We start from the raw sequence: 22,321 nt of genomic DNA on the forward strand, positions 1-22,321 counted from the left end.
GGAAAGGGCTGTGTTTATCCAATCTGTTCCCTGCCTTTACCATGTGGTAGGAAAAACCACTGGCCGGCTCTCAGTCTGATCCCAGAGGACACAGAGGCCGAGAGACAGGCACAGGACAGCAGGAGAGAGGGAGGGAGAGAGAGAGAGAAAGAGAAAGAGAGAGAGAGAGGGAGAGAGAGAGAGAAGTAGGCCACAGGGGGTGGCCAAGGAACCTGCTAGTGAACAGAGTGTGTGTCGGTGTGTGTATGCATGTGCTCACTGAGCTAAAGAACCTGTTATATGGTCTCTGAAACTGACTGTCCAATCTTTGAAAATCACTCACATACGTGTGTTTTCAAAAAGGTGAGAGACGCAGGTATGTATACATGACAGAAAAGAAACAAGTACAACACAGAGAGGAGTCAAACATCTTTACACTATCGATTATTGTCTGAATTCTCTGGCTTCTATGTTTAACAAGTAAAGACTTTATTACTGATGGAAATCAGTCAGATTTAAAAAAAAAAAAAAAAAAAATCTAAGTCTATCTTTTGTAAACTAAAATGTTATGCAAGTAGCGTAGCTCCTTTAAGGAACAGCTCAGTGCATAGCGAGTGTGCTTGAGAGAGAGACAGAGAGAGAGAGAGAGATTGAGTGTGTGTGTGTGTGTGAGACAGTGAGGCTGCATCGACCGGAGCAGAGAATATGAAGTTAGCAGTATAGCTGTGAACAATGCAGTGTGTGTAGAGTTTAGGCTATTTGTCGGTGAATACATGCTACAACCCAAGCCAAGTTCTCAGGTCTTGCTTGCCACCCAGTAGCGACGCCAAGGTGACAACACCGGTGTTACTGGACATTTTACCAGATAAGATATTGGTCGATGACGCTCAATATGTATAGAGCATTTACTTTGGTCTTTAACGTTAGATTTTTAGTTCAGATCTTCTCCTTACTTACGAGTTAGTGACACTTACTAAATGGGTTTTATTTCCATAAATAATTGCAGTGGGAAAGTAATGTAATCCGTGTATGGCCAAACGCCATGTATCACTGGTAACATGTGTTGCTCAGCACCCCACCTCCTCACCTCCTGGTGGGCCGAACAACTCTTCTGGAGAAAAGTAGTGAAGAAGGGCTTCAACCAATGATTATTGTCATTATCAATTTAATATTTGGCAACTAATCAATCGACTAATCGTTGCAGCTCTATTTTGAAGCTGGGCTAGGTTTAATATAGTGGAAAATTCACAAAAAGAGTGACTACATAGACAAACACATGATGATGATGAGGTGATCAGGAATGGTGCTGATCTGACAGACTGATGGATTCTTTCACAAGTTTGACAAACAGTGACAACACAGCTGTAGTCGATATTAAAAAGTGTACATTTTCAAACCCAGAGCCAATGAACAGAAGCATCTGACTTGAACTCTGCAGCTGAAGAACTAGTTTAACTTCAGTAAACATCACAAACCAACTCAAGATTCTCCCCAGAACTTTTAAACAAGCGGCACATAAGGGAGACAAAGGATTGAATTCAACCTCTCGCCAGTCGACTGCTGTGAAACGCACTATGATGACTGACTGGATTGCGACAGTGAGAAACTGCCTGGTCTTAAAGAGTTCACTAGATCTACAGGGTCCAAAAAGATTACAATTAGCTGCAATGGGCTGATGTAAAAGATACGGACTGACGTTCTGATGAAGGCCTTCAGAGGTGGTTAGGTCAATGGAATCATTCTTAATCCTATAAAGCAGATGTCTTCAATGTATACTTGAGACAGTGACGCAGCTCCATTTTTGGCTGCACTTGACTCTAAAAAGTACACTTGACTGTCTGTTTTGGATTTTATATCAGCAGTTAAAATTCCCTTCAATACAGACAGTGGCTTAATTTTCTAACTGAGTACAGACGGTTTCTCTGTTGTGGGGACAGATTAGGTTTCTGATCCGACCTAAATATATACTTAAACTATTAGTACAGGACATACACTCAACCTACTCATTTATGAGACTGTTGCAATGTGTGACCCACATTCAGCTCAGGTCAGTAGGAGGGGGGGGGGGTCAGATGACGTACATTGACCCCCTTCAGGATGACAGCCAATGAGGGTTTAACCCTCGGCGGTGTGTCCGACAGAGTATTATGACTGGACCACAGATTCTACTTCCCCCACCGCAGTCAATCACCGTCACCTCTCCCCTCAGACTGCTGGCAGAGAGAGGTGACATAAGACGCTTGTGTAAAAAAAGATCACATCCCTCTGGATTTCTTCGTTGTCGTTTTTCGTGTGAATATTCCAATGCCGGTGTTTTACTGAATTTTGTTCAGTAATTCCATGTGTATGCGAGAGTGACAATCAGAAATCATTTCCAGGGTGAGGGGGAAATTGTTACTCGGTGATGCAAATGAGTTATCATAGTGCCACTGTTGCAGGCTTTGGGGAAAACCCAGAAAACTTGTCAAACTTTCAAAAAAGGGGGAGACTTTGAAGCTACAGGATTTGTCACTACCTGGGAGTCACCTCAGGCTGTTCAACAAACCACCAGTGGTTTTGGCTGTTGACAGATTTGTCATCCCTGTGCAGAGAAAGTGAATGAAGATTTGGGAAACACTTCTGAGTAACAAGAACATCACAGGCAGTACTTTCCTGACTCTCAGTCTAGATTTTCATTTTTATAACAAATATGAATAACATATTAGTTTGCAAAGAAAGGCCTTTCATGATGAATTTCCCTTGATACTGAAAACACTGAACCCTGTCTTGATGCAAGCACAAACAGGAAGCCACAAACACACCCCAGGCTCTCCAGTGTGCTACCCCCATACCTCCCTAATCAATCACCGATATTGACATGCCCTTTTAGACCAATGGGACAGGCAGGTCTGGACTGCGTCCCCAGAGACTGGCTGGTTCCACTTCCCTGCCCCGCCTGCCTGCCTGCTAACAACCAATTAACTTCCAGAGTCCTTCCAATAGAGCTGTGGGGTAACTTCTCCCCTGGGACGCACACACACACCCCTTCTCCAAAGTCAGTGTGCTCTACAGGATCAAAAGTGCTTTGATTGTGGGTTTGAATCCAGCTCAGGATCTCTTAAACGCTTTCTTTTTACAACTACAGCTGAGTAATACTTTTTTTAGCAGGATGACGATCCAGCTGCATGCATTTTTGGGTCATCTGAGAGCTATAATTAATGACCGACATTAGCTAGCAATAATGTACACAACAAGCATCATTTCAGAGGAGGTGTGATGCTAACATTTCTAAAGGAGATACACGCATCTTCTCTCGCATGTGCTTCTCATTATTCCCTTTTTTTACTCATCTCTCCCCTCTCTGACCTTGCATCCATCTCCATCTTCGTAACTGGACGTTGATGCAATGAGCAGGCAGCACTTAACCTTTCATCAGCCGTGTGATTCACTTGAGGAGAGAAATGGTGACATGAAAATGAAGGGAGGTGGAAGGATGCATGGATGCCACAACAGTGGCATTAAACCACAGCGTGCACCGGGGGAAAATGATGAGATGTGTGTGTGGCGCTGACGTCGCTTTACTGTGATGAGATTCAGAAGCAGCCGATGACACAAAACTCACACATGTTTCCAGTGAAGAGTCCTGGGTTTTTTGCCTTTGATTGTTTGTTTCGCAGCAGTACGGTTTAGATGGTGTGTGAAAGCTGAAGGAGGAAAAACAGGATGTGACACACGTCAACACCGAGAGAGGTCAAGGATAGATTAAAAGCCATGCACACATATGGGTCAGAGATGTACTTGACAGGCCGTCTCCTCTATCACACACACACACACACACACACACACACACACACAGACAGACGAGCCATGCAGCCCACACACAAACACTTGAGAGCTGTATTAACGCCAGCCTCTCTTCTAGGCACAGCACTTGGTCCAGAAGGCCTTCCCTGCAGGAAGAGGATGGGGGGGTGGGGAGGGGGGGGGGGGGGGGGGGTGGAGGCGAGTGTGGAGGAGGAGGAGAAGGAGGGGGTAGAGGGAGAGACAGGTGAGAGGGAGGGATGAGAGAGAGAGAGAGTGAGCGCGAGAGACAGTGATGACACTCAGTTCTGAATGTCACCACGGTGCTAAAGACCCCCGCTAACCTTTTGGCTGGAAATGATAGGACGGGAGGGGAGGGAGGGGAGGGGAGGGAGGGGAGGAAACAGACAGGCGGGCAAAGATGGAGAGAGGGAGAGAAAGAGAGAGATGGAAAGGGTGAGAATGAAGAGTAGAAAGAAGAAGAGGAGGGGAGCTCGTGCGCAGGCAGAGAGGGAGTGGGTGGGTGTGGAAGTGGGGGGGTGTAAGGGGGGGTGGAGGTGGAGCGATAGATGGCAAGATGAAAGAGATGGAGACAAACAACAGCACCACTTCTCTTCTCTGCTAACAGGGCTGCCATCCACGACACATGATGATAGGAGACACAAAATGGCCACCCCTGGAGCACCCTGGTAGCTGAAAGGTTACAGCGCATGCCACATAACCGCGACGTCCCTGGTTCCACTCCAGCTCAAGACCTTTATTGTATGTCATACCCTCCCCCTCTCTCCCCCCTTGTTTCCTGTCTGCGTCCCCACTATCAGCTCTCCATTAGAGGCAAAAAAAACGCCCCAAAACATCTTAAAAGAAAGGCCACCCTAACAAACACCGAGCAGTCAGCGTCATCCACCTCCAAAGTTCCTCCCTTGGAATGTTTTCATCAAGTTGGTAAAACCTGCAATGACTTCATAAATATAACTACAAAGTATGCAGATCAGAAAGCTGAATCACCAACCACAAAATAAAATATTCATCAATTTCTATACCAGAAGCACTACGGTAAGTTGGCTTTTATTGATGTTCAGGTACAATGTCTTTTTAGTAATGTTTTGTCACCTATGAGTCAATATATAAATACCCTAATATGCATTAAATGGTTAGGTTTTTATGTATGCTGCTATCAATCAGTTGGTGAGGGCAACATCGCCTGTAAGGACAGATATTTGCAAAAAGAAGTCCCATAAGGGCTCGCTGCTGCTCACGGAGCTTTCGCTTTGAGCACGGGTTTCTGTAAAAAGCGAGGACATGAAAGAGCGATTGAAACAATTCACTGGAACTCCACCTGTACCAGAGAGGCAGAGGGATAACACTTCGATTTCAATAAGTTCGGGGACGTTTCCCCACATCAACAGCAGGATTTCACTGTCAGCTTCCTTTAGCTACCAGGCAAATAAGTGAGAAAATAATTACTTCAGAGATATGAGGCTTCATTTCTATTCCAACTACTGAGCAGTATTGTGCGTGTAAACAGTCAATCTTGAGAGTGATCAGAGTATCGTAGCTCTCACTCTTACACAACTTCACCATAAACTTCACAGATATATTCTTGCATCACATTTGACCACCGTGTTGAATACATCTAGATCACTCTACTTCACACCAAGAGAGATAAACAATGTATTAAAGCTACACAGTACTGACCACAAGAAGGAAGTGCTACATTTCTGTCAGATTTTGGCAAATGAATTTAAATCTAAGTCAACTTTAGTACCTAAATGTACCAAATATGTTACTGAGTACTAATGCTTCAAGTTCAAAAAAAAAAAAAAAAAACACACACACACACTATGCAACACAATATGTCTCATTGAAAGTGAAAACATGCACTTGATATAAACTTCCTCTCAGCCTACAGAGAAAATCTCTGTCTCAATCACAACCCACAGCTTTCATTCAGATAAATCCATGTTAACATATAAACACACAGCTGTTTTCAATGTGACAGGCTTTGTGACAATATGAACTGCTAATTTAATAAGTGAAACAGTAATCTTATCCAGATTTGGATAAATCAATACAATTTTAGTTGCTTTTTTTGGGGGGGAGCAGGCGTGTGGTGAAAGAGGACTCATCTTAGTGTGTGTGTGTGTGTGTCAGGGTCAGAGACTGGGGATGAGACAGGATTAGTACCGCAGCTACAAGTCAGGGTGGCCAATCAGAATAGTGTGAGAAAGAGAGAGAAATGAGGGAGAGAGAGAGAGAGAGAGAAAGAGCAATCTCCAAAATTAATAGCCCGGTAAGTCACACTCCGCTCAAGAAGTCAAAGACCTGCCACAGAACTAGAGAGCAGACTGGACCGATATCACGTACAATTGACTGGTTAAGTGGGAAAAAACTACCTTCTGAAATGATAAGTGGGGATATACAGTGTGTTTGAATATGTACAACAGGAGAGGACGTTGATGGATAACATGTGAGGAGAGTGAAATGAGATGGGATGACAAAGACTTTAATGGCCATTTTCTCTAACAGAGCACAACAAAATCAGTGTTGTCGGGCACAAGTTATAGTGCTCTCTGCATGCCAATAGGGGTACTGCTCATAGACACACCTATTGTGCCTCTGGCCTGTCCTAATCCGGCCCTCTTTCCTACACTTCAGAAGTTTAGATCTCTTGCTCTGAGCTTTCCTTAACCACCGTGAAAACAGTGAAAGTTTATTAAAAGGTCAATAGAAGGTGGAACATCTTGAGTGAGATGTTCAGATAACCAAAGCCGATCACACTAATGAATCATAGGTCAAAATAACAGAACGGCTTATTCAAAAAAAAAAGTGACGCATTGACAGACTCTCTCTTTCTTCTGAAAGCTAGAGTGATTGAATAAGAAAGCCATGGCATAGAGTAGCACAGTTAAATCATTATGCTCATTAGAAATGTGAGTTTGAATGTGTTGAGATAAGATATAGTGTGGAGAACAAGCATCAGAGCATGGATATTACTCTGGAAATGTAATTGCATCATTCTGTGAAATCTCAATTAACTGGCAAATCTTAATGTTGGATATCATAGGGTATGAGTCGCTCGGCTGCATGTGGTGTGTCCCCATATCTTATCCCCCAGTGTAAGGTGGCAGGGATTTCCCTGATCGTGCGTGAGGCCTAATCACCAACATGTTGGGCATTGGACTGAAAATGGAAAACTCATGAGCATGACTGAAATCTACATCTTTCGATTCTTGTGGTACAGAAATTTGTAATGTTACGGGACAAGATTTTTCTTTAGGCGGGTAAACGGGGCTAACGACTACACCCAAGCAACGATTTAAGGTTAAGTAATTGTTCCAGTAACTGTTTAACAACATACAGATTGAGACATTTAGTTTCAAAATCTAAATGCCTTTATTATTTTGCATCAGTTTCCCTCCATGTCCTCAGACAGCGAACAATGCCTGCTAGTCAGGGTGGTTTTTTTTAGCTCAAGGCCTACCAGCTAAAGTTAAGACAAGCAACTCCAAGGTCACTAACAACTTGCAGAAAAACCTGAGTTTGAAACAAAAAAAAAACCTACTCCCCCTCTGAAAATAAAAAGAATAAAACTACCATTAATTTGCCTTAATGAAACTATTCAATTGTGTCTGAAAAACCAAAAATTTGATCAGTGCAGTATCACAACAAGAGAATCTGGGGAGGGAGAGGGTTAACTTTGTGTCCGAGTTTCAGCTTCTTTCAGACCAATTACCTCTTTAACAAACTAAGTCAGTGCCTCAACTTTACCCACAAGAAAAGACAGAGCGACAAACGGGAGAGAGACCAAACAGTGTTGAACATCTGTTGTGTGCATGTGTGTGTGGTCGGGGCCTCTTATCTCTCCCTCTGTGGCCCGCTAAACATGACTAGCTGCCATCTTGGCTCACAGACACAAGGTGGTGGGGGTAGCAGCTCCTGGCTCTATGGCAGACGGGAGGAGGACAAGTAACGAACCAGCACATTTACACTGAATGTTTCAAACTGTGTAAATAATATCACCGTGTGAGAATTAGTGTTTTGGAGGACACGCTCATGTTTATGTTGTTTTTTTCCAGAGATTTTAGCGTTTCCAAAGTTGCGTGAGAGCGGCAGGGTGACCATTATGCAAGTTGACCGATTACAGAACACATAATGGAGAAAGAGGGCAGGATAGCGCAAGAAATACACACAATAAAGTACGACTGTTACAAAAAACATGACTGTAAATAATGTCCCGTTAAGATGTGATGCTGAAACTAGCGAGGAAAGAGAACCGGCAGGTGTTTCTAGGCTGCTTTTTCTCTCCGTTCACACCGAGTAACAAGTGTAGCTGTAACTGTTAGCGATTACCAAACTTCGGTCGCCGGATACAAAGCAACGCTACAAACAAGCTCTCTGAACAAAAAAGACAAAACGCGGAAAAGCCCGGACGAGAGTTGGCAGGTTTGCTTTGTTTTTTTAAAACCTCGGAGGGAAAAAAGTGAAGCGAAAGATGCGTTAAGTTAATTTCCTTGCCCAAGAGCTATCTGATAACCGTCCCGAGCAGGGTAATCGCTGGCTCGGGAGAGGGGGAGAGAGGGGAGGGGGGGTAATAAGTGGTCCGTACACACAATGAGGATGAGAGCAGGCTAACAGGCTAGCTGAACCTGTGTGTCCTAGCACTGGGCTAACCTCCAGCGGCTAGCACGGCTAATTAGCCTCTCAGCGGTGTTTCGCACGTCGCTCCGGACCAGCGGACGACTCGCTCGTTTCGGTTTTTATTCTCGCAAAAACAGTTTTCTCTCTACTCCAAACCTGTACACTGCGGCGAGTCTTTTTTTCATACATTTAAAATTGTTTTACTCATGTAAAGCATGGTAAAAACACGGCTGAATGGAGTAATGACCGCCTGGCCTCACTGTTCCCCCCTCCTCCTCCTCCGCTCCACGACTCCGTCCCTTCCGTCCAATACAACTACTACTACTACGGACACTTCACACTGTCCCCTTCCAACAAAAACACAACTATTCAGTGGAAATACAACTCATGTGTGTAGTGTAATGTAGGAAACGTATTAATTCAAAAAAGTGATGTGTTTTTGGCGATATGTGCCAAGTATTCTCCGCTGGGAATCTCCCCACAGCTCCGCTCATTCAGTCGGCCGGTGACTCACCTCTCGGCTCGGGCCACCTCGTGTCTCCGACAAGCTCCAACACAATTAGCTAACAGGGCTAACACTCACACTTAAACACTCAATCAACCTAATTTTTCATAATATCAAAATTCAACAAGTAGTCAGGGAAACCGACTCAGAAAAACAGAGAGCCTCGCCGTGTTGTGCTGGAAATGTTTCTTTCCACTTTTCAACTAACTAATGGGACTGTTGTGTGTATGTGTGTGTACATGCGTGTGTGTGTATGTGTGTGTAACGTGTGTGTGTGTGAGCGATGCAGCGGGTGGCAAAGCTAAACTTGCTATTGTTAGCATGTCGGCATGGCAGCTACATGGACCTTCAATGACTTTCTTGCTGAAATGAGAGAATAAAAACAGAAGCTAAATAAACCAGCAGTCCTGGACAAAATCCATCCAGTGAGTTAGCCCCTGAATGAAATGAAAACAACAAAACTCGCACGGCGGATTAAAGGGTCCGATTGCGTTGAAAAAGTCCAGAAAACTTACTATTCAGAAAGAATTTAGATGGTTTTAATTCAGGATCAGTCGTTATAATGAACCCATCGTGTGCTATCGACAACAATTAAAAAAGCACTCATTCAAAAGGGCATTTGTTAGCTTACCCAACAAGCTCGGTCACTTCGGGCTTTTTCTCAGATCAACTCCTCGTTAGTAGGGCTAGTATCTCCGCTCGCTTGAAAAAAAAATCCACCGTGGTCCTTTTTCCTTCAAAATATAAATAAACAGAGGAGAAAAAAAGTTCAAGTTTTATGTTTTTCATGAAATATTTCTCCGGCGTGTCTCGCATCCGCGACCTCGCCGACTAGTGTGCGTTGCTCTTCGCTCCTTTGTGTTAATTTCACTCAAATCGAGTTTAATCCGATCGATCCCTCGGCTGGTCGCGCTCCCGAGTCCTCCCCTCCAGACACTCGCTCACCTTCCTCGGCCAGGGGGGGCGCGCTCCCGAGGACCTTTCATACAGATAAACAGGCGGCGTGCGCGGTCACTGACCCCGCCGTGCCCGTGTGACGCGCTCTGTGAGAGTTCTCATTGAGGGATGGAAAAAATATATATGGATGTGAAATTGACAAAAGCAAGGTGTTTGAAGTAGGAGTTCAAATTTGATCGGTTGGTAAAATTTGAATTGTTTTAATAGGAGATATTATAAAAACAACTGATGCCAGGAGTCTGTTTTGAAGTCAATTATAAACCATTATCAGGTGAATTCTATTCTTAGCTGGAAAAAATGATTTGGTGATGTGTCTAAATATTTATTATGACAAACCAGTTATAAAATTGTCCTGTTTATTTATTTATATGTATTTATTGTATGTTTTAATTATATACATGCATAAATACATAAGCAAATGCAGGTCTTGTTTTAACCAGATATCTTTGTCATTATGCTTTAAATTTAAATTTTCCATGGTGAAGTAGAGAGGTTTTGTGATATTTCCAATTTCCCTCCTAACATTGAATGTATAAGTGACATATTCATCCAGTGGATAAGAGTTTGTCCCTACATCGTAATATTTTTGGTAATGAGAGTTTATGTTTGTGGATGGAATGACTGTGAAGACCAAAATGAATGATAAAACATCACTATCATACCTTTTAAAAAAAAAAAAAAATTTCTAAATACATCACAGAACCTATTCAGGGATTGTGTGACCTCTGGGTCAAAGAGTTTTTGTAACTGTATGAAAACTGTCAAGCCAACAGGAAATACTGAATATGACTGACATGAGTTTAAGGTCTGTGGTGTCTTTCTGTTTTTTATTTATTTCTGTTTTGAACCAAATGTATGTATCGTATTGAGGTCCTGCATCTCTATTGTTAAATGTGGAACTTACCCACCATTGAAAGTGAGCCTAGTGAATGCTCAACTGGATGGATGGAAGGAAAATTTTGAATAGAGGACTTACCTTTTAGTTACCTCTTAGTCTCTTGATTTATTTCTTGATTTATTTGTCAGGAACTGGCTTTATATTACCTCTCAAATTATTCCATAATATACTCTATAGTAATATTCATGAGGTTTTGAGTAGCAGAGACACACTATAACGTCCATAGAAATTTAATGTTGACACAGTACCAAATGAGATTAAAACAGCACCATGAAGTAGGATATCATCAGTATAGACATACTGTTTCAATCCACTTATGGTGAGATTTTATTTATCAGTTTGGACTTACTAAAGATGATGAAATCGCCCGAGGCACAGATGAAAACATGCATATTGCAGGGATATGAGGGAACAGCAGAATGCGGATGTCCCTGACACAACCAGTAATTTGCTTATCATAACAATCTGGCCCTCAGGAGAGAGGCCTTTAAAGACACACACACACACACACACACACACACACACACACACACACACACACACACACACACACACACACATACTATCTCTCCCTCATAGAAATATACTTTCTGTCTCCTAACACTCCGATCCCTTTGTCTGCTCTCTGACTTCCTCCTTCTTTCTGTAAAGAACACAATACACTTAACATTCACTTCCTAATACGATATATTAACACATTCCTTCTACATTCTGCTACAAATGATCTAAATTTGCAATTTCCAAACCATACCATAGATTCTTATATTCTCATACCTTTCAGACAGCCCCTGGTTTTTGGCTCATTTCAGTATGTTTTGAAAATCAACGTGCAGAGACTTGAAACTTGCTGCAGTTGGTAATCCATCACCATGAACATCGTGTCTGCTTTTATTGAAGTCAAAGATATGTTTTTGTAGTGCGATTATGCAGTTGAAAATGCAGAAAATCTGCACTGCGTTACCAAACTAGAAATACCGCCTCGTGGTTGTATGTCTCCGCCAACCAATCAAGTTGCAGTTTACATCCATGTCTGTTCAGACTCATACAATATTTGTAGTGAAGACTTTGAAGGAATTTAATAAAAGGTATTAAGTGTACTTTCCTTCCTCCTCCCATGTGTTCACATGATTGGCCAATAAAGTTGATTCTGATAGAACACAAAGTTGTAGCTGTGACAGTAGACAAAGCTTCAGATATGGATGTTGCTGCTTCTAAAACGTGGATACTTCACACATCTTCAACCCGGCAGCACAGAAGATCTGTACAACCACCACAGTTTCAAGGTGGACACCCAAGATTAGTATCACCAATTCAGTATCTGACCAAATGTGAAATATGGTCACAATCTTCCCTTCTGTTCCTGAGTTATGGGGTTGAATAATGGCCAGAAAAGTGTTTTTGCAGAACATTATGATGTCACAGTGAAGTTGACTTTTGACCTTTTGGATAAAAAATGTCATCACTCAATCTTTTCATCCTATTAGACATTTGTGTGAAACTTTGGCCAAAAACATGTTTTTTGAGGTCACAGTGACCTTTGACCACCAAAATCTAATCAGTTCACTCTTGAGTCCGAGTGGACATTTGTACCGAATTTGAAGAAATTCCCTCAAGCCGTTCCTGAGATATCACATTCTTGAGAATGTGACAGACAGGTGTACGTATGGACAGACAACTGAAAACATAACGCCTCCAGCGACAGCGACAGCTGTGGCCCCTCTTATTACTATCTCCAATATACCCTGACATATTCCCTGCAATATACTGTATGCTGTCTCGCAACATGGTGGAGGGAATGGCCCCACTACTGGGGCAAGATGCCCCCTCTAGTAATTTTGATTTTAGGTATCTACTGAATTTGTAATTAATATAATGCAAACTATCTCAAGAGCATTTGCTTTTATTGATTTCTCTCTTACATTGAGTAAAAAAACATTTTTTAAAGGCTGAGTTTATTTAAATTGGCAATTTTATGAGGTTTCACAAAATAAATAGTTTTTCAATTTTCTCAACATTTCTACATTTTGAAAACAGGTCAGTGACTAAATTATTGTAGATTGTAGTTATATTCTTTACAAATCATAAATTTTATCTGAATTGTCATTGCCATTAGCTTAGGTTTTGCCAACATAACACATTATCAGAAGATGAGTTGATTTTATGTCCTTCATTAAAACATGATGTCATGTCCTAGTTTTTCCAGAGATCTTGGTTTTAGATCTTGCCAAATGAATTCACACAGTACTGATTAAGCCAATTTACTGGCAGGTAAATCTCTGTATTTAGCAGTGAATCAAGAGTTTTTAAATCTGTTGTCTGTGGTGACTTTGCCGTGGTGGCGCACCAGTAGTGATGCATTTTATGTCAACCAGCAGTGATTGGTTTGCGACTGTTGACCGGGGCAGACTATCCTCAGTGTGCCCCAACAAACTGAGTATCCATACTATCGAATGGATTTCACTTGGTGGTTCCTGATGACTTTGGTGATACCCTGACCTTTCCTCAAACTTGTGGCTTTGAGTAAAGTATCTTGAACAACTATTAGATAGATTGCCATGAAAATGTGTTACATTCATGTTCCCCTCAGGATGAATTGTAATGACTTTGGTGATCCCTTAACTTCTCATTTAGCACCATCATCAGGTGAAAAATTTATTCAATTACTTTGTGCTAACTAATGACATTCCCATCAGCCTCAGCTGTACTTTAGGTTTAGTGCTAATTAGCAAATGTTAGCATGCTAAAATAAATAAATGAATAAACTAAGGTGGTGGACATGGTAAATATGACCTGCTAAACATCAGCATGTTAGCATTGTTATTATGAGCATGTTAGCATGCTGAAGTCCGCAGAGCTGCTAGCATGTCTGGTAATGGGGGAAATGGTTCAATTGTCCATTGGAGAGGTTTCACTGGTAAATGTAAGAACTAGCTAAAAAGCAGGTTACATACAGGAGCATTAACCACATTTTTCACAACCAATGTCCTACCATTCCTATTGATGGAATTACATTACTGATCTATAAAACATTAGTAAGTGATTTAACTATTAATAAAGCCATATTTTACAACTTTATAAAGGATGCCTTATTAAAAAGTGGTACCAAATCAATCATAGATGAGTGGCTCCAGTGCTTCATGCTAACATGTTAGCATGCACTATGCTGACTGACGGTAGCCTCCGTGCTCACACTTTTACATACACCTATCGACCAAAAACGTGGCATATTCCTGCAGATGCAGGAATTCCATGTAGGGCATTGCTAAAAAGATTATGCACATACACTGAAAATGCAAACCTCCCCTGACTACACATGAGTCAAATGTTTCATACATTAAGCAGGCTCTCATTGAGGCTGACCTTCATCAGGGAATATAATCTCCATGACTGCTGAAGGTCGAGCACCACAGATCCAAGAGCACACAAGTCCCTCCCTGCTCATTTTAACGGATAAATCAGATACAGTAAAGCAGTATGTGGACCCATTACCATTGATTCATTTATGAGCTGAAAAAGTCACCAGCATGGGGCAGGGCGGGTGGAAAGTGGAACAACTACACCAAAACAACAAAAGGACAGAAAATACAACTGCAGGGTTTTTTTTTGTTTTTTTTCAAACACTGTATTTTTTTCCATCTCCACATAACCATCAAAATGACATGTTTAGAGTTTAGAATGTTTTATTATAGTTTATTGTGATAGCATTTTCATTTTTTCTTTTTTTTCAGTTTTATTTTTTCCAAAGAACAAACACAGCAAATAACGTCGAGGGGGGAGGAGGAGGAGAGGCGGGGAGAGGAGGGAAGCGCGAGAGAGGAGGGCCACATAGATAAGATAGATCAATCCATAGATAGATAGATAGATAGATGCGTCAGGTTTGGCTTGATCCTCCCCCTGTAACCCCTCTGGGTCCACACACACACACACACTACATGTTGCTTTACAAAGAATAATTGCCATCAGAATAAGATTAATAACTGTCAGAATATATCTAGGAGTTTAAAAAAAAAAGAAAAAAAAAACAACAAAAAAGAACACACTGCTGAGGAGAACAGATCCACTCACGCTGCTGTGCAACCCAAAAAACTCCCTACAGTTATACAGTTAGCCTGGAGAGATACACAGCTGTATTAGATGGACAGAAAATATATGTATGCATCATCATCTATGTGTGTATGCATGCATATACTGTATGGAGGCTGGGTGTGTGTGTGCGCGCATGGAGGGGATGGGAAGAAAATCATTTTAACATGATGTGTGGGTTTTGACTCGTCTCAAATCCCCCCGATTCAAACCAGGCATGTGTCCATGACTTTACATGTCTCTCTAAGTGTGCATCTATGCATGCGTAATGCATCGTCATCTAGCTAGTTATAGTGGTAAAATGCCTATTTTGCAGATAAAGGGTCCGTTTGATTCGTTTTAGCAGCTGTCCAAATCTCTCAGTGGGGGTGGAGTTAAGGCAGACAGCTGATCTCAGGTCAGATTGCAGGGGCTTAGGGTGATTTTTTTTTTTCCCCCTATTGTTTTTGTTTGTTGTCAAAACACAGGTAAACACAATATTTTGGCATTAAAAATACAGAGCTAATGTTACCATACAGTCTGAGAAAGAGAGAGAAGAAGGGAGGGAAGGTGGGGGGGTTGAGGGGAGAGGGATGAACGATAAGTAACTGAAGTAGTAAAATATGATCATAAACAGTAAAACGGTGCCCATTACATCGGGGATCTCGAAGCAAAAGAAAAAAAAAAAATTGCAGCAGTCATTGATCAAGCTCTAAACAGTATACATTATATATCTGCCAGCTAATTCATGGTGGAAATCATAGCCTGCTTAAAAAGGGAGATGCCTTGACATTTTCAGTTGGAGTCTGTTCTCCACCAGGGACTTTGAATGCCTCTACACGGTCCTGTTAACAGCCTGTTATCATTCATACTTGTCATTTAAAAGAAAGGGCACCACCAACCCTGATGTAGCAGGGCGGCTCAGTGCCTTTGGGTTTAAATGAGAATTGTTAAAAATGCAAAAAAGCTGCTTCCCGGTCCAAAACGGTCTCTTTTTCAAGCCCTGGTAAAGGAATATATCGAGACTACAACATGCCAGGTCTCACCTTACAAAAGCCATAAAAGCTACAGAAACCTAAAGAGCCATATATACACAGAAATGCGCCCGATAAATACAGTTAACAAAAAAAAAAGTTCCAATCTAATTTCCTCTTTTTTACTTCTTAACTTCATAACGGCGGCCACTGCTCGCGACATCCCTTAACGTTTCCTTAACTTTTCCTGCTTTTGCTTTTCCGTCGTTCCAAAAGGATTTGCACACTCAACAGTTTGGTCTTTTATTCTCTCCCAGGACAATTTAAAACACTTTTTTTTAAGCCACAACCAGTTCGTAGTGTTCATTAAATACAAATCATCTGCAAGTCAACCAAAAGGACACAAAGACAGAGAGAGAACAAAAAACAACATGACAAAAAAAGGGGGGAAGGAAGCACAAAATAACATAATTTGCACAAGTGTTTTTTTTTTTATGAACAGAAGGTACAGAGTGACTTGAATGCCTCCTACACCTTAAAGACTGACATACTGGAACACCTATATCATCCCTATACACGCAGGCACAGCATGAAAACTGACTCAACATGTAGAAACATGTCCCGCTATCAACATGCTGCGTCGTTTTCTCTAAAAACATGTACAGATGTGTGTATAGACACAACACAGGGTTTATTCCATACAGTCAGTTGTTAAGAGTGTTTATTCTCAACCCACAGTCTTGTCTCCATCTGGACAAAGTCAACTCACCCTTACCAGAGATATCCTTTTTTTTTATGATTCTGAGGTACTATAATATCCCAACAACCTCCTCATGAATTAAGAGGGATGCGCTTTTTTAAAAAATAAAAAGATTAAAATGCATTTATCTTACCAAAACAAAAAAAAAAAAGCTGAATTGCAAAACTTGACAATTTGGCGGGTAAATGTGCAGGTGAAGCTGACGCTGTCCTCGTAAGACTGTGGGAAGTCGAGTTGACTTAAGGGGATGCAGCCCCCAGACCCCTGGGGTATGGTCAAGAGACTTAGGAAAGACAGAGCTGAGAGAAAGACAGAGAGAAGGAGGGATGGATGAAAGGATGGAGAGAAATAGAGAGAGAAAGGTTAACAAACTGTTACTGGGCCTGGACAGTTCTGTAGAAACGCAAGGGAGGGTCGGAGAGGGCGAAAAGGAGGAGGAGGAGAAGGAGAGGGGAGGGTCGGGGGTTGGAGGAGGAGGAGGAGGAAGAGGAAGAGGAAGAGGAGGCGTGTTCTGGGGCTTCAGCAGCAGCCCCCTCCAGCCTGTTGGCCTCCCTGGCTACCGGACAGTGTGGAGTTGGTGGTAGGGTGCTGGGGTCCAATCTTAATACCATTAGCCTGCGAGCACACAAAGACAAACAACAAACGCAGTTAGAAAAAAAGAGATCTCACGCTCTCGCACAGATGATGAGAATAAAAACTCAATCTATTATTATGATCGGGAAAGCCCCCTGCTATATTCAACTTTAACTTCCAAAGAAACAAACTCAACAAAACTCAAACTCAGAGCTATCATAACAAAAAATATATACAGCTATTGCCAAAAAAATAATTATTAATAATAATAATAATTAGTGAGTACATTAAAAAGCCCTGCAGAATGAGTGTGTCATTGCTTTCATGGTGAGATTAACACTGCACAGCGCCTGCAGGGGTTCCTATTAGATCACATCAGAGGGAGCAACAGGTGCTGCTGCGTTGCACAAAGGCAAAGGAAACACCAGCAGCACTCAAGGACACGAGGAGAAAAGAAAGGGATATAAAAGACGAGGAGAGAAACACAGAGACAGACAGAGAGAGAGAGAGAGAGAGAGAGAGTGAGGCAGGCAGGCAGGCAGGTGGGTGGTAGAGAGACACAGCTCTTTCATCTCTCTCTCTCTGAACTGTAGTGCTCACTTTCCCTCTCTGTGTTTCATCATCTCTCTCTCTCTCTCTCTCTCTGTGGCTGGAGCACTCAGCCTTGCTCTCTCCTTCTGTATATATTTATCTCAGTGTAACTCCCCCTCCTACACTCAGTAGCAGTAGTGCCTCTGGGAAACACTGTATGCCTTTAAATCACATTTATTGAGCTAAGGCCATGTGTGTGTGTGCGTGCGTGCGTGTGTGTGTGTGTGAGTGTGTGTGTGAGTGTTTTCTCATAGTGGCTGCCAACATTTCTGGTGGGGCTTCCCTCTCTCTCTCTCAGCCAGTCAGCTGATGTGGTTTGGCCGGCCGGCCTGCCTTCACTCCGTCTTACTGTTACTAATAACAAAAACACTCAGTGGCTGGGTAACTCCAGTCCTGTCTGACTAATGCTTGGACTTGCTGGTTGGCTTGCTGAAAGGCCCAGATACACACACACACACACACACACACACACACACACACACACACACACACACACACGGTTCTGTTTATATACTGTATTGGCTGTTGGATACACGGATGTGTTCACACGTTTGTTGGTGCGTATGCTCCATGTGTACAGGCCCAATTTTTTTGCTGCACGCAGACAATGTGTGCAGACCATGACATGACTTACATTATGTTGCCACATGGACACGTGTATTTTATGTTTAACAGTCTGGCAGTCTGGACAACACTTTCCTTAATAAGTTAATCATCTGCATGACTGGATGGCAAACATAGAGCACACAAATACATCCGCACTAAAAAGCCAAATTAGTTTCAGACCTCTGAAATGCAGCTCACATCGCAGATTTGTTTAGTAATGTGCTCCTTGAGGGATCACTCCACCAGCTTGAGAAACAGTCAGCCAATCGGAGCTTTGTAATCGCAGTTAAGAGTGAGGAAGTCATGTTCCGTCATAGCTAGCTAACTGTGTAGACAGGTGTGGATGAGACTGAGGCAGCTGCACAACTTGTTCTAAGTTCAAATCTTCCAAATCAACAGTTTTATATTGATCAGTGTGGACAACGTTAAGTTAGCTGCTCCTAGCAACGGCTACGACAGCTTCTATGTTGACTGAAAATGTTGTGGGACAGATAGGCCGCTTGCTACTGATTGTTTAGGGCAAAACGAAACAAACATGAAATTTGCCAACTTGAACACAAGGCACATCCTACCAGGACAGTCTGGTGCTGTGTGACAGTGAAGTTAAGAAGGCAACATTCTGCCTCCTCTAACCTTCTCTGTGTGTGCTCACTTTAAATGTCAATATAACTGATCACACTATACAGGCCTTGTAAAATGAATTACAGTGTTAAACATTACCATCATCAAATAGTGATTGATGATCATCTCAGTGAGGAATTACTGTTTGCCTGCTTAATAAACAGGTAATATTCATGACCTATGATCAGATCACTATTTTATGTCTCATCAAACAGCAGAAACAGGAAAAGTGTGAACGAGAACAACTCTTACCAGCTAAGACTTGCAAAAAAAAAAAAAAAAAACAACCCTTAAAATAATAGCATGGATCCAGGTTGTTTTCACATGTTCACAGCGTTTTCAGATGAAGCTGCTTTAATGTGGACTGAGCAACACTTCTACATGCTGACAGGCTGGCTATGTGGACATTCCTGCCTGGAAAACTGTTCCACTAGAAAGATAACCATCTGGTTGACTGGATAACAAACTTACTGACTGGCTGCATAGGCAGCTTACAGACTGACTGGCTGGCTGGATGAGTGTTTGTTTTCTTGCCCAATGACTGAGACCTTGTGGGATGTGAGGAATTTATGAGCTGGCAAGTTGCCGAGAGAAAGAGAAAGATAGAGAGAGACAGAGAGAGAGAGAGAGAGAGAGAGAGAGAGAGAGAGAGAGAGCTGAGGAGTGAAAGAGAGTGAGTGGAAAATAGAGCAGGAGAAAGGAGGAACGCAGGGAGTTTTGCTTGGCTGGAGTCAAAGGAAGCAGAGAGGAGGGTTTTTCCCCCTCTTTTAGAGGAGAGGGGGAGCGTGGCAAACCCCACACACTGCTGGAAAACCACACCGAGGAGAGGGAAGAGAGGGAAGAGGAGAACAAAGACTGGAAGAGAGGAGAAGAGATCCTAAACTAAAAAGAAAAAACAAAGAAGGAGAGGGCTGGGGAGGAAGGATATAGAGAGGGAACAGTGCGTCTCACCTCGTTGTTGATATCAAACACTCCCTCTTGGATCTTCTCATAGATCTCCTTGGCTGTGTTGATGAAAGCCTAGAGACAGGAAGTGAGGAAGAGGGAGAGAGAAGAAGAAAACGTTCATATTTGGATGTTGACTCCTGTTATTGAGACTCTTATGAAAATGTTTTTACAAAAGCAGCCACACATCTTTAGGAAGCTTCTGCGTTTTGAAATGTATTTAACAAGTTTCAGGTGTTGGAAAAGAACACGCCCAGACTTTGACTGCTCAATATTCTCGTTAAATATGACTTATCACTTCACTACAAACTGTTGTTAATGGGTTACAATAAATGTTTTAATGCATTTTTCCTGCCTACCAGAAATCTCTTGGTTACCATTCACGTCAAGACGCTATGGAAATATTTCAAAATCTTGAAAATTGCTGTGAGTGCGGCTGGAAGTGTGAACGGATTTGTTGAATTTTCCATGTAGGTGTGTCAAATGCTGATGAGAAACTCAGACATTCCACATGTGAGAGTTGGCTGCTACACAGCGATGCATTCAGCAGTTATGTCAATGAATAAACACACCCTGCAGACAAACAACAACCCAACAAGTACGTCATGAAACGCGCCCGCCCGCCCGCGTGCGTGCGTGCGTGCACATGCGTGTGCGCGCGTGTGTGAATTTGTCAGCCGTACTTGACAGATGCTACTGTCAAGTATGTGATGTCCAAGCTTCCCACCAGCACTTGAATGTACCATACAAAATAAAAATGAGCGTGTTGTTCACTGTGATGGATTACCGACCTTCAAGCAATGTCAAGTAATTTCATTTCATTGTGTAGTGAAGTCAACAGAAGCTGTTTGGTAGTAATGTTAAGTATTTGGGGATGTTTAGTAAAACATGCAGAAATAAAAAAAAAAAGGTCTGCATGGCTGTGCTCGCTTCTGTGTGCTGACAAAACCAACATTTTTAAAAGAGCTAAATCATATCAGCCCATCTTAAAATGACAAATTAACACCGTATCTTGTTTGTTTAATCTGGATACAAACATCCCACTGTTGAAAAGAAAGCAGATGAATGTATTCCATGAAATGTCGAGGAATAGCTAATCTATTACCTCGTGTATGAATATGCTCTTTTTAAAAAAAAAAAGCTAAACGTGTTATTTTGACATGCCTGAAGCTGAGATTTCTACTTCTTGGAAATCAATGTCTCACTTATTGTGTAGCTGCAAGTTCAAATTCAGTCAAAAAAAACTGCTGATTTTTGAAAAATGTCATTCCTCTACCCAACCGATCCAATAAAAACAGCCTTTCTCTCCCTCAGTGATATCACATCGGTTTATTCTGTCCTGCGCTCGTATTCTGTTTTAACAGAACAGGAAACACATCAAGGAAGGAGGATTCTCTCAAAATGCTTTTCATGTTGGGACTTAAAGAGCTCAAGATGTGGACTATATTCAGGAATATAAATCTTCAATGAACAGTATTCCAAGCTCCTTTCAAGGCTGACGTTTAGGTGATGAAGACCTTGTTAGAAGACGCAGAAACCCTTCAGAAAAAGTTCTGCTGTTTCTAGTCAACAGCTGCTATAATAGGAAGATCTGAGCAACACACACACACACACACACACACACACACACACACACACACACACAGAGGATCAAAGATGTTAGAATAAAGTAGAATTAAGCTCCCTCAGCGACTCGCTTATGACTTTGGTATCGATGCTCTGTTGTCTCTTGGGACAGTCTCTTAGTGTTTGTGTCTCCGGGGTGTAAACTGGAGAACAACCAGAGGATCTGACATCAACTCAGATCACACACACACACACATACACACACACACACTGCAGTCTATGAAGGAACAATCAAACAGCACCACACACACAACTTTGTCAGACTCAAAAAAAAAAAAAAAGTGTGTTTCTTAAGCAGAGTCTCTAAAGAACTGAAAATATGTCCTGAACTGCTATCTGACACCCTGTCAGAAATAGACTGAGGAGCCCAAGGGTGCTCCCAAGCGCACTCGGTCCTGTTCGCTCCTGTCCTCTTTCCTTTCACGTCTCTCTACCCTTTCCTTTGCTTGAGTTCAACTCATGGAAATATGAAGCTCAGATAGGTGTAGATTGTGAAGATGGAAGGAAAACAGAAAACTAAGGAAAAAGAGAGCGTAGAGAAAAGATTTGAGGAAAAAAGCAGCAAAAAAATGGAAAGAGATTTAGTAAAAAGTAAAAAAAAAAATTAGATAAGAGAAAAACTAGACAAGAAGACAGAAGAGCAGAGGACATGAAAGAAGACAGAGGACTAAAGAAACAAGCAGGAATAGTAGAGGCGATGGATCTGGAGGAAGGAAGGGTGTGAGGAAAGAAGAAATGATGGGAAGATGAGAAGATGCTTACAGGAATCTCTCCTCTCTCTCTAAGGACCATCCCTTCAGCCC

General features: G+C 42.1%; 2 protein-coding genes across 2 annotated transcripts in view; both read right to left on the minus strand.

Moving 5' to 3' along the window:
- The window catches only part of chd7 (chromodomain helicase DNA binding protein 7), a 73,359-nt gene extending 63,491 nt beyond the window's left edge, over positions 1-9,868 (minus strand). Inside the window, exon 1 of the mRNA XM_067604911.1 lies at positions 9,537-9,868. The gene's annotated coding sequence lies outside the window, so the exon portion shown is untranslated. The remainder of the gene's footprint in view (positions 1-9,536) is intronic.
- Positions 9,869-16,085: 6,217 nt separating this feature from the next.
- rab2a (RAB2A, member RAS oncogene family) overlaps positions 16,086-22,321 on the minus strand; it is a 30,174-nt gene continuing 23,938 nt past the window's right edge. The window contains exons 7-8 of the mRNA XM_067604912.1: positions 19,899-19,967; positions 16,086-17,171 (exon numbers count right to left, since the gene is read on the minus strand). Of these exons, the coding sequence (XP_067461013.1) occupies positions 17,076-17,171; positions 19,899-19,967 (165 nt within the window). The 3' untranslated portion in view covers positions 16,086-17,075. The remainder of the gene's footprint in view (positions 17,172-19,898; positions 19,968-22,321) is intronic.

The sequence above is a fragment of the Thunnus thynnus genome, chromosome 12 (genome assembly GCF_963924715.1).
Source record: "Thunnus thynnus chromosome 12, fThuThy2.1, whole genome shotgun sequence".
Lineage (NCBI taxonomy): Eukaryota > Metazoa > Chordata > Actinopteri > Scombriformes > Scombridae > Thunnus > Thunnus thynnus.